This window comes from Nothoprocta perdicaria, unplaced genomic scaffold (assembly GCF_003342845.1).
Source record: "Nothoprocta perdicaria isolate Ctin4 unplaced genomic scaffold, notPer1 scaffold_54, whole genome shotgun sequence".
Classification (NCBI taxonomy): Eukaryota; Metazoa; Chordata; class Aves; order Tinamiformes; family Tinamidae; genus Nothoprocta; species Nothoprocta perdicaria.
Window position 1 is genome coordinate 3,859,360 of NW_020455799.1, and position 15,450 is coordinate 3,874,809.

The 15,450-nt window shown below is 41.2% G+C and overlaps 1 protein-coding gene across 1 annotated transcript in view; it reads left to right on the forward strand.

Annotated features, from left to right (window-relative positions):
• The window catches only part of KCNH1 (potassium voltage-gated channel subfamily H member 1), a 148,837-nt gene that overhangs the window by 68,476 nt on the left and 64,911 nt on the right, over positions 1 to 15,450 (forward strand). The window contains exons 7-8 of the mRNA XM_026048408.1: positions 1,566 to 1,765; positions 5,214 to 5,466. Of these exons, the coding sequence (XP_025904193.1) occupies positions 1,566 to 1,765; positions 5,214 to 5,466 (453 nt within the window). The remainder of the gene's footprint in view (positions 1 to 1,565; positions 1,766 to 5,213; positions 5,467 to 15,450) is intronic.

Genomic DNA, 15,450 nt, shown 5'->3' on the forward strand with positions numbered 1-15,450 from the left:
AGCAAGTCAAATAAGTGCCCTTTGGCCTAAGTTCCAGGTGGAAAAGGGGAGAGCTGGTATCTGTAGAAAGTCAAAGGGAAAAAGTCACAGGGTTGAGAGGGAATTCTGTAGAGAAACAGCCATGTAAAAGCCTTGAGTTCAGGTAATTTTCAATTGCATCTACCTAGTAGCTCTCCATGATCACAGAAGACAGTCCTGGAAATTTCTCTTGCAGATCGTTAAAGGTTTCTTGTTGACCATAAAACCCCAAAGCATTTTAGCTGGTTTAAGGATGTCTGGCTTTAATGCTGACATGAATAAATAGCGTCACTCTCAAAAAGAAGCAATGGGATAAGGAAATGATTTTTTTTTTTCAAAAAGGAAGAGTAAAAGAGTGTGTGAAATAAAAAGAGGTATTAAGGCAAAATATTCTCTTGTGTTTTATAACTATGACTTGTCAAATACTTATTTTTATTGCTGGGTAGAACAAATACGATACTGCAAATTCAGAGCCTGTTTTGGGGGACAGGCAATGGCAAAGAGGAAGAACTCCCTCAGCAAGCCACAGCAGTTGCAGTGGTGATTAGTGCATCTGCTCTCTGCCTCTCCAGTGAGCTTCTCTCTTGCTTCTCACTGAGCTGATTCCTGGCACAGAAAAGCTGCCCTGGAGACTCTCCCCCTTGCTGCTCACTTGGGTGGAGTGGGGAAAGCCTCAGGCTCTGCCAGCCATTGAAACATGACCGCCGGGGCTGCCACCAGCCCCGTCTTATCTTGGCCCTCGGCAGGCAAAGCTTCAAATCCTGTGGTTTTTCATCTGTTTCTCTCCCTGCCTGGAAATAGGCTTTCATCTTTCTCATGTTTATTATCCCACATGTCCTGACTAAATCAGCTGGCGTTGTAACGGTGCCGAATGAAGTTAGAAGGTTAGGCAGCATTCTGTGTTTGAGGGCTCTAGTTCCGCTCTGAGGCCTGGCTGTTCTTCTGCCTGAAGAATATCAAACATAATGTGAGTTTTTATGTATTATTAAACTTTCATCTATAAATCACTGACCCATGGTAGCTGTTTATTACATATTCCATCTTCTGCTTTGATGCATTGTTGGTGTCACACTGAGGTGGGTAATGATGACTCGACTTACTACTGTGGTAATGCACTTAAAGCTTGGAAATCTGTCACTGATGACATTTTAACACAGGCACTATAAACCAGAGATGAAATTTTAAAGTATTTGCTGTCAAGCTATTTGTCTTAAAATTCTTATATCTTCTCTTTTGTTTTCATAAAGGTTTGGATGTTATTGACTTGGTGGGCAAAGACCATAGTTGTGTTTCAGGAACTCTAGGTTGCAGAATTTGCCCAAGTAGGTGGTGGTCCTCAGTTTGTAGGGCTGGAACTGCCACATAAAATATTTATGCTCATTAGGCCTTCCGTACAAGCACTAAAATTGCTTTTATTTCTCTGGACCTGACATTTCTTGCCTTACAGCACAGGGAACACAGACTGATCCTCGCAATATATTGTTATATCTCTGATAAACACAATATATTTTTCTCTCTCTCTCTTTTTGTTTTGTTGTTGTTTACAGCCCTTCTGTATGCAACCATATTTGGTAACGTGACAACCATATTTCAGCAAATGTATGCTAATACAAACAGGTATCACGAAATGCTGAACAGTGTCCGAGACTTCCTAAAGCTCTACCAGGTCCCCAAGGGCCTGAGTGAACGTGTGATGGATTACATCGTTTCCACCTGGTCAATGTCCAGAGGAATAGATACTGAAAAGGTAAGTAAATTAAACTGCAAGGAAACAAGTCACATCCTGAAAGTATTTCATTAAAATAAACAGGAGGTGCTTTCTTAGTAAAGAAGATCTATTCTTTAAATAGCATCAAGTAGCAGCTTTCCTTCGTTTTAAACATCCAAAGATAGTGTTTCAGCTCTTCTCTCATGCTGACATATGTTAGCAGGAGAAGTGAGTATATGTTGCAGATGATGTGCTGTGAAATAATGTAACAGCAGTAAATGAAAAAGCTCAGTTTTCAGTAAATAAAGGAAAATTAAAGGAAAAGCTCCAAGTTCCAACACAACCTCAGAATTTCTTCAGCTTCAATTTTTTTTTTGCAGCTTCTGTGTTGTGTGAGGTTCTCTGCAGCTCTGTGGATCTGAATACAAATTTGATTATCCTGATAAAATGTGAATGTTATATTCTGTGTATAGGTAAAACATATTAATGAAAGCTAGAAGCCTTTACCATGTTAATAATGTATTTGAAATCTACCTTCTGTGAGGAAAATACTATCATCCTAATTCTCTGAATTTACACATGAAATTCCCATTGTGTCTTTTAAAATACCAAGCAGCCGTTCCCCAGACCCGATGTGCAGGAGGCTCGGGGCCTCTTCCATGGCCGGTGCTGGTTTTAGGTGCCTCAGTCGCCAACCTGCTTGGCTGATTAATCTGTTATTCAGCACTGTAGATGCTGGGGTTTAAAAGCAGGCGATCTCATTCCTGTCTAGCACTTAAAGCTAGTTGTTATGGAAGATTAGAACAGGTGTGGCCTTATACTGGGCTCTCTGGAGACCAAAAGGGAGCTCTTCGTTTTCCCAAAGGGTCATCAGCATATCTACCATACCAAACAGTGGTTCTAGGAAGTACTGTCCATAATATTAGTTATCAAAAAGAAATGGTATTTTAGCATTGCATAGTGCTGACTAGAAGCTGCTGCATTTTGCCACAAAATGTCTATATGTGTAGTGAATGCTTTCGTTCACTCCCAATACAAGCCCCTATCATTTTGACAAGGCGGCAAGAAGAATTTGCTATGGAAAACATGTTTGTTTTAGCTTATCTTCAAAGTTCGTTCTTGGTTTCTTCCGATAGGAAGATAATGTCTTTGGAGAGAAGAATAACCAAACTAAATACAGCTTGCTGTAGCCTTTGAGAGTTGGCTTAATAAATAAAATAGTCTCAAATTACCAGAACATCAAAGAGCATAATATGATGTAGATTTCAGTAACTGGTGTGTTTGTAGCTGAAAAGCTGGTAATGCTGAATGTGAAACTGAGAAAAATCTTTCATCTGCATAGCAAAAGCTAACAGATATAAGACTGACTAATGATCCCGCCAACTCATAAACTCTCAGGTCTGAGCTCTATAGGTTTGATGCCTGTGGATAGCTTATAGGATGCCGTGAAACTAATAAAACACGTGGCACTGTAGCTGCGCAGCTGTGTAACACAATGCGGCTTCTACAGGCAAAGCAAGGATTTAAAGAGGAACTTCACTCAGAATCAGTCCTTGAAGTATTTGGTAGGCCACCAGTGTGTCAAATTCATGGTAACTGCAGGTATGTCAGGAGTGAATCATCAGCTAAAAGCTGATTAGTTTGGAAGTCTAGGAAGTGCCAGTACAACAAAACTTAATGAAAGGCTACTGAAAAATACTGAAATTAAGCCATGACGATCTCCATCTTACCTTCCATACAAATAAAAGTCCTCTATTTGCTTTCAGCTCTTCAGCATGTGTAATCCCTCTTGATTTTTCCAAAGTCTGTGGAAAACCCTGAAGGAAGAAGGGAAAATTAACTTGCTTTTAGACTGGAGTAACCAAGAGGAATTTGGATAAGGGCATAATTTTAAATATTCTTTTGCATGTGCAGGTTTTCTTAAAGTTATTTCTATGACAGAAGTCTTATTTTTTGTGCAAGAACAAAGTAACTCTGAAGTGTCTGTGTGTGAAATTTCAGTGCCAAACTTTGGCAGGCACCTGCAAATACAGTATGCATTTGTTGCCAGATTAAACCAGATAATTGCAAAGACGGCCCTGCTCTTTGTGTATTTTCCACGTTAAAGGCTGTTTGTTAGGCCCAGCCCATTCCAGCCGGGCTGAAAACTGAGAACTGGCAGATTCTGCTGCTCCTCAGTTTGGGGCAGACAGAGAGGTCACCCATGAGTGCCCCACACTTAAGCACTATAGAAAGTGTTCTCGCTCACAAGTGGTATCTGTAATAGCAGGTCTGCTTGGAGCTTGGCCAGGGATGAAATTAGTGGCCGTGGAGCCATTGGAGTAGTGAGCTTAATGGCAGGTACCAGTGCCCTGCCCAGAACTGTGAGCTTAGTTCTTGTACTCAGACACCATGCACGGTCTCGGCAAAGGTCCAGTGTTTCCTGTGTTCCTTCACGCTTTCCAAAGTGTTTACACTGGAGCAGCCATCTCTTTCCCTTCAGGAAAATGCATTGGGAGTAACTCTGAAGCTCTCCCAGATTGTTCCTTAGCTGCATGGAAAAGTTGTTATTAAGGAAAAACTGAGGCAGACTCATGCTGCACAGAATGTTTATCTCCACTAACGCATCTTGATGTAAAGTCTCTTCATCAGACTTTATCTTCCAAGGATTCCATCATCCCCAAATCCAGCTCATGTTATATGTTTCTAGAGCTTTTGCTGGGAACTTTTCATCTGTGTGTGGAGTCTATATTCTTTTCACTCAACTGTCTGTATTATCTTGAGAACCCTCTACAACAGCCCTGACTGGTACCTGCTGCGTTAAACATTGGGTTGAGTATCCTTGGCAGCACACTGCTGCCTCTGCAAACACAACATGAAGTGTCATAAGAAACACTGGCTTGATGCCTTTGGAAGATTAAGAGTTGTCCAACACAGTATCATACCTTAAGCTCCCTTCATGTGTGAACAAAAAAAATTATTATTCCAGGAAGGGGGGGAGTTTTTATCCCTGCAAAGCTCAATTTGAGTTAATGGATTTTATAATGATTTTTTTTTCTTTAAAATGACATGGCATTACACATCCCTCTACAGAGCATTTCTCTCACTTGGAACATATAATTTGTGCAGTTTTCTTTTCCATGAAATTTGCCCATGAAAAGAATGATCTGCCCCCTAGAAACAATCTCGGAGCTGACTTTTATCTACCATTTTCTGTACTGCTGTGCTGTTAATTTTACTGTCTTAAAAACCTGAGGCATTATTATAGTAATTCAATATCCAGCAGAGCATGTCACTGAGATGAAAATGCTATTTTCCCTCAGTTATTGTGACGTATCCCAAGTTGGTATTGTGGCCTATGTATACATATAATAAAAAGGTATGGGGAGAGACTAGAGATTTTACAAGAAGAAAGTAAGCAGTTCCGAAACCCCGTGTAGTAAAATAGGCTAATCGTGTGGCTCGGTTAAGCTCTGCCCGGGAGACAACTGCCTGATTTCCTTTTCAGGTCCTGCAGATATGCCCTAAGGACATGAGAGCGGATATCTGCGTGCACCTGAACCGCAAAGTTTTCAAGGAGCACCCGGCCTTCCGGCTGGCGAGCGACGGGTGCCTGCGGGCGCTGGCCATGGAGTTCCAGACGGTGCACTGCGCGCCGGGGGACCTCATCTACCACGCCGGCGAGAGCGTCGACAGCCTCTGCTTCGTGGTTTCGGGGTCCTTGGAAGTAATCCAGGATGACGAAGTCGTTGCTATATTGGGTGAGTCTCGCAGTTTATACGCGTGCTAGCGCAGATGCGCGGCGCGTTTTTATAGCTTCTGCTACTCAAGCACTTAGCTCATTCTAAAAAAGCTTCCGCCGAGTTGGCTTTGAGGCATATTGTCATGAAATTGGCAGCTGTATGCTGTTAGGTGCTCGCTGTCTGGAAAAAAAGCAATGGGAAAGACGCAGGAATGTTGCTGAGAGCTGTTGGCTTGTCCTCCTTCTTCCACTTAGGTCCATAGGCAATTATTTACCTGGGGCAATTCTCTCCTCTGCCAATTACTTCACCTCTGTTTTTTTCTGGTCAACAGAAGCTTTACTTCAGTATCAAGATTCTGGTCATTCTTGAGGCCGTCTCTTGTCGCCTCTTGCAGTTAGAAATTCCAGCTAAGAATTCAGAAAACCTATTTTTAAAAGCGCTCCGTTCTCTCCCATGATAAATGTTCAGGTTTGAGGAATTCTTTTTTTCCCCAATTAGCTTTATTTAAGATGTCTTTTTGAAATAATATTCACCTCCTAAAGTCAAAGTAAGATAAAAGTTTAGGGGCAATTGATTTTAACTTGGAACGACAGCTTTAGGTTGAAGGCATTAGGAAGATGTTGATAGTGATGCGAACAACATTCTGAAGCACAATGAGGAGAAATGACTGTGATAGTCCAGTAGATGTAGATAAATGATGAGGTGGCGGGAGCACTGAGAAAGTGATACTTATCCTTTGATTCTGTCAGACCCTTTTGTGATAAGGTAAATTCTCAGTGGCTTAATCCTGTATCTGTCACTCATAGCAACCTGGAGAAAAAAGAAAACACCTTGGTAACCTTAATCTTCCTGAATACATACTGTGAGATCTCCTAAGAGAAGCATCTAATGGAAAATAAGGAGGCTAGTAAATACGTAGAGCTCAGTTTCCTCTGCTTCTGAACAAAACTGCACAGAGAGTACAGGGTCAACATAGTCTCCTGGAGAATCGAGGTCATGGTGTTTTGCACCACCAAGAAACTAAAGGTGGTGCATAGGAGGAGAGCTGGTTCTCTTGTTCTGCACTCACCTGTCTTGTTCAGTGCTGTATGATACTAACAGCCTCTGCTTTTCCAACTTGTGCATCAAGAGCTTACTACTTTTTGCTGCATTGAACTCTCGTGAATTAATATGACAAACGTTAACTAAAGTTTCTCCATGTCTGTCATCTTGTGTTGCATAATCTTTCATCCTGTGTACATCAGAAGAAAGCCTCGGGCTTGCTGCTCCATTTAATCTCTGCAAATGACTTTAACAGGAGAGTTGAGAGGTGCTCTACATGAAGTTGAAATAGGTTATTTAAAATGTCCTTTAGAGTCATAAAATTCCTCCTGATCTTTGCTAGTATCCTCTCTGACTTACCTTGAAGTCCAATTTAGAGAATAGTCAGTCCAGGTTCCTGAATAAATCAACGTTAAGGAAAGCTGAAGCCCTAATCTCTGCTGCTCTAGTATAACAGCTACAGGTAAATGAGGCATCAGCCTCATTTCATTGCTATCTGAATGAATAGAAATATTTTATGTTTTTACTCTTCTTCTGGGCCAGTAACTATCGATCCTCTTTTCTACATCCCTTTTATTTGAAACTTGGGGTCAACTTGCTGGCTTCCACTAAAGCTGTTGAGCTCTGTGATTTTCTTTGTGAATCTGCTAGTCTGAGATGAAAGGCAAATGAAGTGGGGTGTGTTGGGAGAGATTTTATTTGGGATATGTGTGTTTGAAATCTTTTTGTTTCAGCTCTCGACCTAAGGAACCTCTTTCCATCCTCACACGTGTGCATAAGCTCTCCTCTAGGTTGTAAAACCTTCTGTGGACATTTCTGTGCCCTGTTAAGAAACAATGTGCTTAGCTGAGGGTTTTTTTCCCTATATTCTTAATCAGTGGGCCTTTTTTTTGCTTCTTCAGCATTGCACAATGTCCCATTACTGAGCGATGCTGTAGAAGTTGGGACGTGATTTCTTCCTTAACTTCCATCCATTGTTATTTTTCTTATCAATACAACAGCAACATATATATATATTTTAAATATCCTGTTAAAGTAAACTTGTAAAATGCTTGACAAAAGCACACCAGATAGAAGAGGCAATACAGGCAAAAAAAAAAAAAAAGACTCTACATTGCACAAGAAACATGATTGTTGCTGATCGTTCAGCCAGAACAGCCTGTGCCATAAGTTTTGTTCACCAGTCCCAGCTAAACACAGCTAGGAGCATCAGGTACCTAACAGCAATCCACGTGAGGAATTCTGTAGGGGAATTTTTTTTAACAGATACGTCAAAGAGGCTGCAATCTCCCAGACATCCTTGAAATGAAAGTAAAAAATAACTGCTTAAATTATTCAAGGTGAATTATTTGCCCAGCTTTAGCTGTCACTTCATAAAACAGCCTTTGCCATTTGCCATTGCCTGTGTCTTCCTTACAATGGAGAAATAAATTGCATCTCTAAATTAGTCTGACTGCTGTATAGCATTACATAAACCAAAAGCAAACTGCACTTAATCCTTAAAAAAAAAGAACCCAATTTACATGAAACACCTTCAAGTTCTGAAATTATCTAGACGTGGAGACCTGCATAGAAAAGTGTGTGGTGTAGCTCTGGAATTTGGAGTATATTGTATACACTTGCATAATATCCCTCCAAATCACTTCCATCTAATACTCAAGTGATGGGTGTAGTCTCAGTTGGGGCTTAACATTCTCATAACAGAGCTCTGGCTTTGCTTGGCTTGGATTAATGCACATGCTGAGTTTGAAGAAATTGCCCTTAGATGAAGTGAAAAATGGTATGTTTTTTTGTGTCACCTAAGGTTGCATTGCTGGTTAATTTGACATGGAGACGAGCACAACATGAACCAGTTTCAAAGACTGAATTTCTATACAACAGTTGCAATAGAAGATTAAAGAAATAAACCAGCTTTGTATTAAAGTTGGTGATTTCTTGGAATGAAACACATTTTTGGATCCTATATGATACTTCTGGTGAAGTCAAGAGATAAGTAACTTTCCTGTAACACAACAGTTAGATTTGATATTTCAAAGAAACAAAGATCAAACAGGAAATAACTTAAAGCTTAAATAAATTATAAACTTTGTGATTCATTCCATGACAAATAGGAGCCACAGAAAAGCAAGACATAGCAAGGAAGGCCACTGCATAACTCTAATTTTCTGTGTTAATGAGCAGGTATATGTGGCTTTAGGTAGAAGTGAAGATTCGCTGTCTGGAAGCTACTTGGGTTGAGCACAATTCAGTTTCTCTAGTTCACTGTTCTTCCATTTACACCGTTGTTATTGGTTAGGATACAGCGCTCAGGGCTTTATGCAGAACAGAAAATCTCTGCTTTGAGGACAGGGGAAAGCAGCACAGGTCATGCAGTGCTTCTGTTAAGTGCCTGTTTTCAAGTTTGCTCTGCTTTTAACTTTTCTAAGCCTTACCCATGTGGACTGATGCTGCTTTACTCATCTGAGCTTGACTTACCTCTTTGAACCACTCTTGCTTAAAACTATAACCATTTATCCGGATGTGGTCAGGGAGAATGTGTTGTTTTGTCCCCATTAGAAACAACCGGTTATTTACCCACAGTTTATTTGGCAATCTCCTGGTTTCTTGGCTTTGGCACAGACTTTTCAGCCTGAGCCACTGGCCATGTTTGAATCCCTGCCCATGTTACAGACTTTGGAAAAATGTAAAATTGCTCATGCTCACAAGAGATTTGCGAGAGTTTAATTTAACAAATATCTTCTTAAAAGATTTTGCTCGTATTAAGCATGTTCCCGGCCGGGCTGTGCGAGCTTGCTATGGCTTTCCTTGCAATGTGCGTGGGGAAAAGGGGTCAGACTATAGCAGGGGCAGATTGGAGTTGGGGGTCGAATTAACCCTGCCTAGGTAGTTATTGTTTCTTATTTTAGGAGGGCTTGAAGAGCTTGAAAACTGTCTTTTAATTTACAACGTGTATTTTTTTACACTAAAGGTAGGCATTTCTTCAGCAAAGCATGAGAAAATGTTCTGTTGCATATCTCAGCAATGTAAAGAGGAAGACATACTCACTGCAGCTGGAAAATTTCTATAGAAAAGGGCAAGTGAGTTTTGAAGGAGGGCACCTACAGTAACCTGGAATACAGTTTAGAACTTTAATATTCAGGAAAGTGCTAGAAGTCTGTCTGAGCAGATGGCACATCATGGCTAAGCAAAAAAGGTAGCCCTTCCTGAGCCTCCGCTCTGCCGTCCTCACCATTAGAGGAAGTGCTGGTGCTTGGGTTATGTCTCCAGTTGCCTGGGTGCATAGAAAATCTAAGAAAACCTATAGAAAATTGCTGCATAGTAGCAGGATTCACTTTTTCGAAGTGATTTCTTTAAATACAAGTAAAGAGGACAAGAGAAGGCCTTGTTACAAAGTGATTTATGTGGTGTTGATATTTATGTAGAAATACCTGAGTGACTGAGAATGTCATTTTTCACCTTACTACAAAATAATGTGTAATTCAGATATGCTTGCCATAATAGAACTCAAACACTGAATAGATAATCCTGCTTTCCTAGGAAATCTAAAAGAAGCCAGTGACTCTTGGAGCTAGGTCTAAGGTCCAGTACTGTCCACTTGAAATTGGGATGATCTTTGAAATTTAGGAAAGAATTCCACCGAAAAAAATGGGACTGAGAAGAGAAGGAGAAGACCTTAGAAATTATGGTGGCAGATTTGTTTGATTTTATTTTTTTTTCCTAGAAAGCAGTGGGGAGAGCAGTGTCTTGTCCATAATTTTTCAGACTACTGCAAAATTTGTCAAATAATTGCTCCCAAAGGATCCGAGCTCCCAAAGGATCCGAAGGGAGTTGTTCATAGTTGCTGAACTGGTCTTGAAGATCTCTGCAAGGGGGCCCTCTACGTAGGGATAGCAAGACTAGAGGTTAGTTTTTTCAAAGTTGATTAAAGATTGGGAGCCCTTAAGCCATTAATTAGCAACAGTAGCAAAAAGCCTTTCAAACATCAATGGTCTTCAGAGCTGAGTAGATGGTAAGAAATATAGCCCTTAGTAGAAGTTTTAGTTAAAAAGAAAAAAATAAAAGCCGCACTTAAAGCAATTTATCCTGAGACTTGCATCTAAGCATTTATTATGTTTTCGTTTTCCTTATTTGAGCTAGGAGTTTTCAAAGGAATAAACTTTTCTGCTAACTCTTGGTTTAGCAATGAATATTAATGATCACATTCCCTTTGTACCACAACGGTTTTGAAATTATGCTCTCTGACCCTGTTTAGAGGCAATAAGTATGATAACAAAAGTCCGTAGAGAAGTTTAAGCACACACTACATTTCCTCACAGGAGACTGCCTGTGATTTTCCTTGAATTTCAAACAGGCAGATGAGGCTTCTTCCTTCACCGTGGGCAAGAGGGTCCCATCACATGGGCAGAGTGGGTGAACTGTGCATAGCTTTTGAGGTGTCACAAAGGAAGACTGCTGGGTTTTCTGGTCCCACTACAGAGCTGATTGATTCAAAACTGAAAATAGCTTGATAAATAAGACAACGGCCAAATGCAATCTGTCTGAGAGAGGCTGGGTTCGCTGTAGGAAGATCAGGATGGTGGAAGAGGGTTTTGTTGCAGGGTTGCATCTCGTGGCTGACGGCTGCATTGCAGCAAGGATGGAGGCAGACCTGGCTGGCTACTGGTCCGGTCCAGTTTGTGCTACCCTCATTCTTGAGTTTTGTTCTGTTTTTAAACCCAACTTTTGGGGCTTAATAGAAATTCTCTAGGATTGTTGGTCTGGTATTAGACTGAGATATGCTGTCGCTAGCGTCAAGAACACCTCCCTGAGTTTCTGGCTCTGAGACAGCTCTTGCCTGCTCTCTTGTCTTTGACAAAGTGCTGTAGCAATTGACGCTTTTATGGATGAGAAAAGGGTGAGGAATGGAAAAGAAGAAGCTGGTGAAGGTAGCCTGTAGCTCAGCATGCCCTTGACCAAGATGATTTAGGAACAGGGTTATCTCAACCCTGCACACATCTCCCCAAGGAAGGATGCCTGTACTTTGTACAAGGAAGGGGCCTCTGCTTTGTTCAGTGACGGACACAGCGCAGGATCCCGTGCCAGGGATAGGCAGAGGTTTTAGGGGCTGTGCAGAGAATGGTTTCACTTTGCCATCCCTAGAGAGGAGTGGTCCTCTGCCCACTATCTTTAAAACATACAGGAGAACTCTCTAAGAGTTGAAGAACTCTACAAGGAAGCAAACAGTAAGACCAGTAATTAAGCAAATGTAGATGTGGTCAACAAAACCACAGCTATCCGCAGGCGAGAAACTGCCATGTGTCTGCTCTCATTACTACCTATGAGTCAAAAAAATCAGTGCTCTTCCAATCCAAAGGGAAGAGACTATGGGCTTTTCTTACCTTGCGTGGAGCATAATTTTGCTTTCAGCTGGCAGGTTAAGTTAATGAAATAGGAAGGGAAATCGAGGCAGTGATGTATTGTGAGCAAGGAAAATCACTGCCTGCCCAAGGACAGTTTGCTGTTGCTGTCTCTTGCTTTTACTGCTGTCAGAGCTGAAGGAAAACAGTAAGATGTAGATGTTCCAAGGCTAGGAGAGTCTGCAGTAACTCAGAACAGATTGGGGTTTGCAAAATGAATGGAAAGAAGAGCAATTTGCAGTCTAGACCTGACTTTTGAGGGGGAGGAGAGGCATAGGTATATGTAGATTTATGCTATTTAAGATCGCATGCAAAATGGAAGTGAAATTTGGATGTCCTTAAGGTGCAGGTGTTTTTTTTTTATTACTATTATTATTTACAAAGCTATAACATTGACAAGATCGGACTCTTTGTGGATTTAATGTGATATTGTAAGAGAGCTTAGTGTGCCATCTTCTATTTCAGCAGGATATTAAATGCTCCATTTGCTTAGTGTGGAGAAATTCCTGCTGATTTAATTTTATCTAATTGCAATCTTAAAGGAACATTATAAGAACAATTGTTTGTTTTCTTTGCAATTGATTTAGCTTACTCATCTAGCCATGAGCATTTCATTCAGATGTAGACACAAGAGGCATGATTCAGATTTTGGTGGGACAGATTTGCATCCAGATAGGGGAGCACAAATTATAAGGGCAACTGTGCCAGTGGGATGGTTTATATTAAAGAAGGGAAAATAACATTACAGAGGTACTGTCTGTCTGAGACCTTCTCAGTGGAGCAGCATTGCATCTTCCACACGATCGCGTGGAGATTGCTCCGCAGCAGGCTTGAAGGTGGTGGATAAGTTAATTGCATAGAGCTCGTGCTGCAGTGTTTCCACTGCCCCCGTACCTGAGCTACCTCAGGGTCTATAAATTAGATTGCCTTGTGTGCAACTCCTTTTTCAGAATTTATCTGTGTGCTTTGGGGGCCTGTTACTATTTACCAATGAGCCTTCATGGAAGTTACTTACTACTTCATCTTTCACCCAAGTTTTAAATGTAGGTATGCCTGACTTGGTTTTAAAAAAGCCACGCTGCTATGCTCTTAGTCTTAGCTGTGGATATTAGCAGAGTTTTCTCATAGCTCAAGATAATGTGACTGTTGTTTATTTTGAAAATCAAAAATCAGTTTTGTCTTCAGCAGTTGTATGGTGCTCATTCTATTTATGTTTAAAAATGGTTTATTCAAACTGATACACAAATAGGAGTTTTTCTAGGGTATATTCAGTGAATGTCAACACAAGGAAAAGTTTGAAAAACTCAGATTTCCTGAGCATATATCCAAGCATCTGATTAACAAATGAGGCAGTCGAACATTTCTAAAGACACAGTCTAGTTAATTATTAAAAGAGGTCTACATTAATGTAAGATTTTAATTTTATGGTGGATGTAGGAGCAACATTTAAATCTCTTTATTGAGGAATGGCTTTTTTTTCCCTAGTAGTGTTTTAAGAGCGGCAGTATTGGCTATTGCCGAGCTTAAGCCACCCAGAAATGACAGTATGGCCGGACTGCATGAGTTGGCTAGTTAGAGAGTTCTGCTCTGTGTCCAGCTCCTGGTAGCCGTGAAAAGAAGGAATGGTGAGAGGTTCCTGTAAGCTCGTATCTACAGGAGAGATGGTCTAAGTGCAGGCAGCTTATTAGTAATATAGACTTTAAAAACAATCGATGAATTGCATAATGGGAATACCAGGAAGAATGGAGTTTTAATATGGGTAGAGGCCTTGATCAAGAATTTCAGCCAGTTCACAGAGTTTGGCACCTGACATGAGATGCCTGCTCTTTTTCAATAGTCTGATGTCACCATGCATGGGAGAATTCTCCTTTTTAAGATGGTTGTTTTGGGCAGATTGCTTGCACCAGTGATCCTTGATGCACATAGATCACATATTTGTAATATCTCTTATGGTGGCTTTTGAAAAACAAATAGAGCTAAAAGATTCAGATTCTAGTGCAGCCTTCTAGTGTTTCGTGAATAATCACTGTGGGACCCAACTGACAATTTAAAACTATTCCTCTCATGACAGTGAAGTAGTGAAATATAATCCACTCTTTATCCATAGAGACAGATAAGCACATTAATTATGACAATAATAGAAATCTTAACGGTAGCTAATTCATGCCATTGCTACACATCCAGGGCTCTAAAATTAATGTTTTTTCTTCCTGTACAGTAGTGTGCTTCAACAAAGGCAAATGGATACAGAACTGTTGACAAACAGTCTGTTTTGCAACCCGAACAGATCCATTGTGACTCATGAATGCGCCTGGAAAAATCGCTGAAAGTGTAATTTTAATTTATGATGTGCAGCACTGCCATAGAATGGGAAATTATTTATTGAAGTAGAACCGGTCCCTTTGTGACTTCAGCCACAATACCTGTGGCGAACACAAGGCCTTGTATGTGTGTACAGGGATTTTTCATCCCGAAAGAAGCTGATAGAGTGAAATTATGGGACTGCTGTGTGTGCTCATGATTCTGACTAGCTGAGTGGCTTTATGAATATGTTCAGCACCTGGGAGTCCTTCTGTGTGTGCTCTCGCTCTGCTCTTTCGCGGCATCAGGGCACAGTCAGGCCTGGAACCAGAACCCATCTTGGCTTGAGGAAGCCAAGTCTCCTCAGAGAGACAGAATTCAACTTGAAGGAGATAAGCACCTATTAAACTTAATGTACCCTTGTGTTTATGGTGCATCCTATTAATTCAAGTACTGTGTTTTAGTAAACATTGCAAAGAAACTATTGGGAATGTAATATGTGAACGACTTGTCTGCATTTGTCATTCGGCCACTCTTTTGGAGGTGTGGGTGAGTACTTGATATTGCTGGAGGGAGCCCACGGTGGTAGCTGGAGTCTGGCCAGACAGGCTGGCAAACATCTGTCCTGCGTCCGGACATCTGGCAGAGCAGTTAAGCGCGTGCAAGAAACCAAGTATGAACCTGGCCCCGCTGATGAAGTAGCTCTTCGTTCCGAGTAAGGCTGTTCCCATTCTTTCCATTGGAATTCCCACTGGAATTCTCATGGTATTCTAAGCACACATGTGTGGCTACATCAGTGATTTGCTTGTTGGCAAGGCCCCATGCCCAGCTCTTCAGTCATCTTGGGGTGAGTTCTGAAATGAAGTAACTTCTTATGTACGTGTGTGTGAGACGCAGCATCAGATTGAGCTCCAGTTAGTCCATCGTATTGTGGTCTGTAGTCCATAAGTTGTCTTCAGAGTTTTTATAGGATTTTCTTAAAAGTACCGTGCCATATGAAGAAAACAAGTTGCTTCACTTCAAGATGAAGTGCCACCTAACTGACACCTCCAGACTCTCCCATTATAATGAGCTGGCTAAGTTCATCCTGCAGCAAGGTGTGTGTGCAGCACAGAGCAGCCCTGAAGCTCTGAGCTGTGCAGCGCACTAGGGCTCAGAGCGTGCCTGCCCCTGCTCACATCAGCTGCCACCTGGCTCTGGCTGGACCATGTGCAGTGCTCTTCAGCTTTGCACCACTACACCAGTACGCCACTACACTACTCCA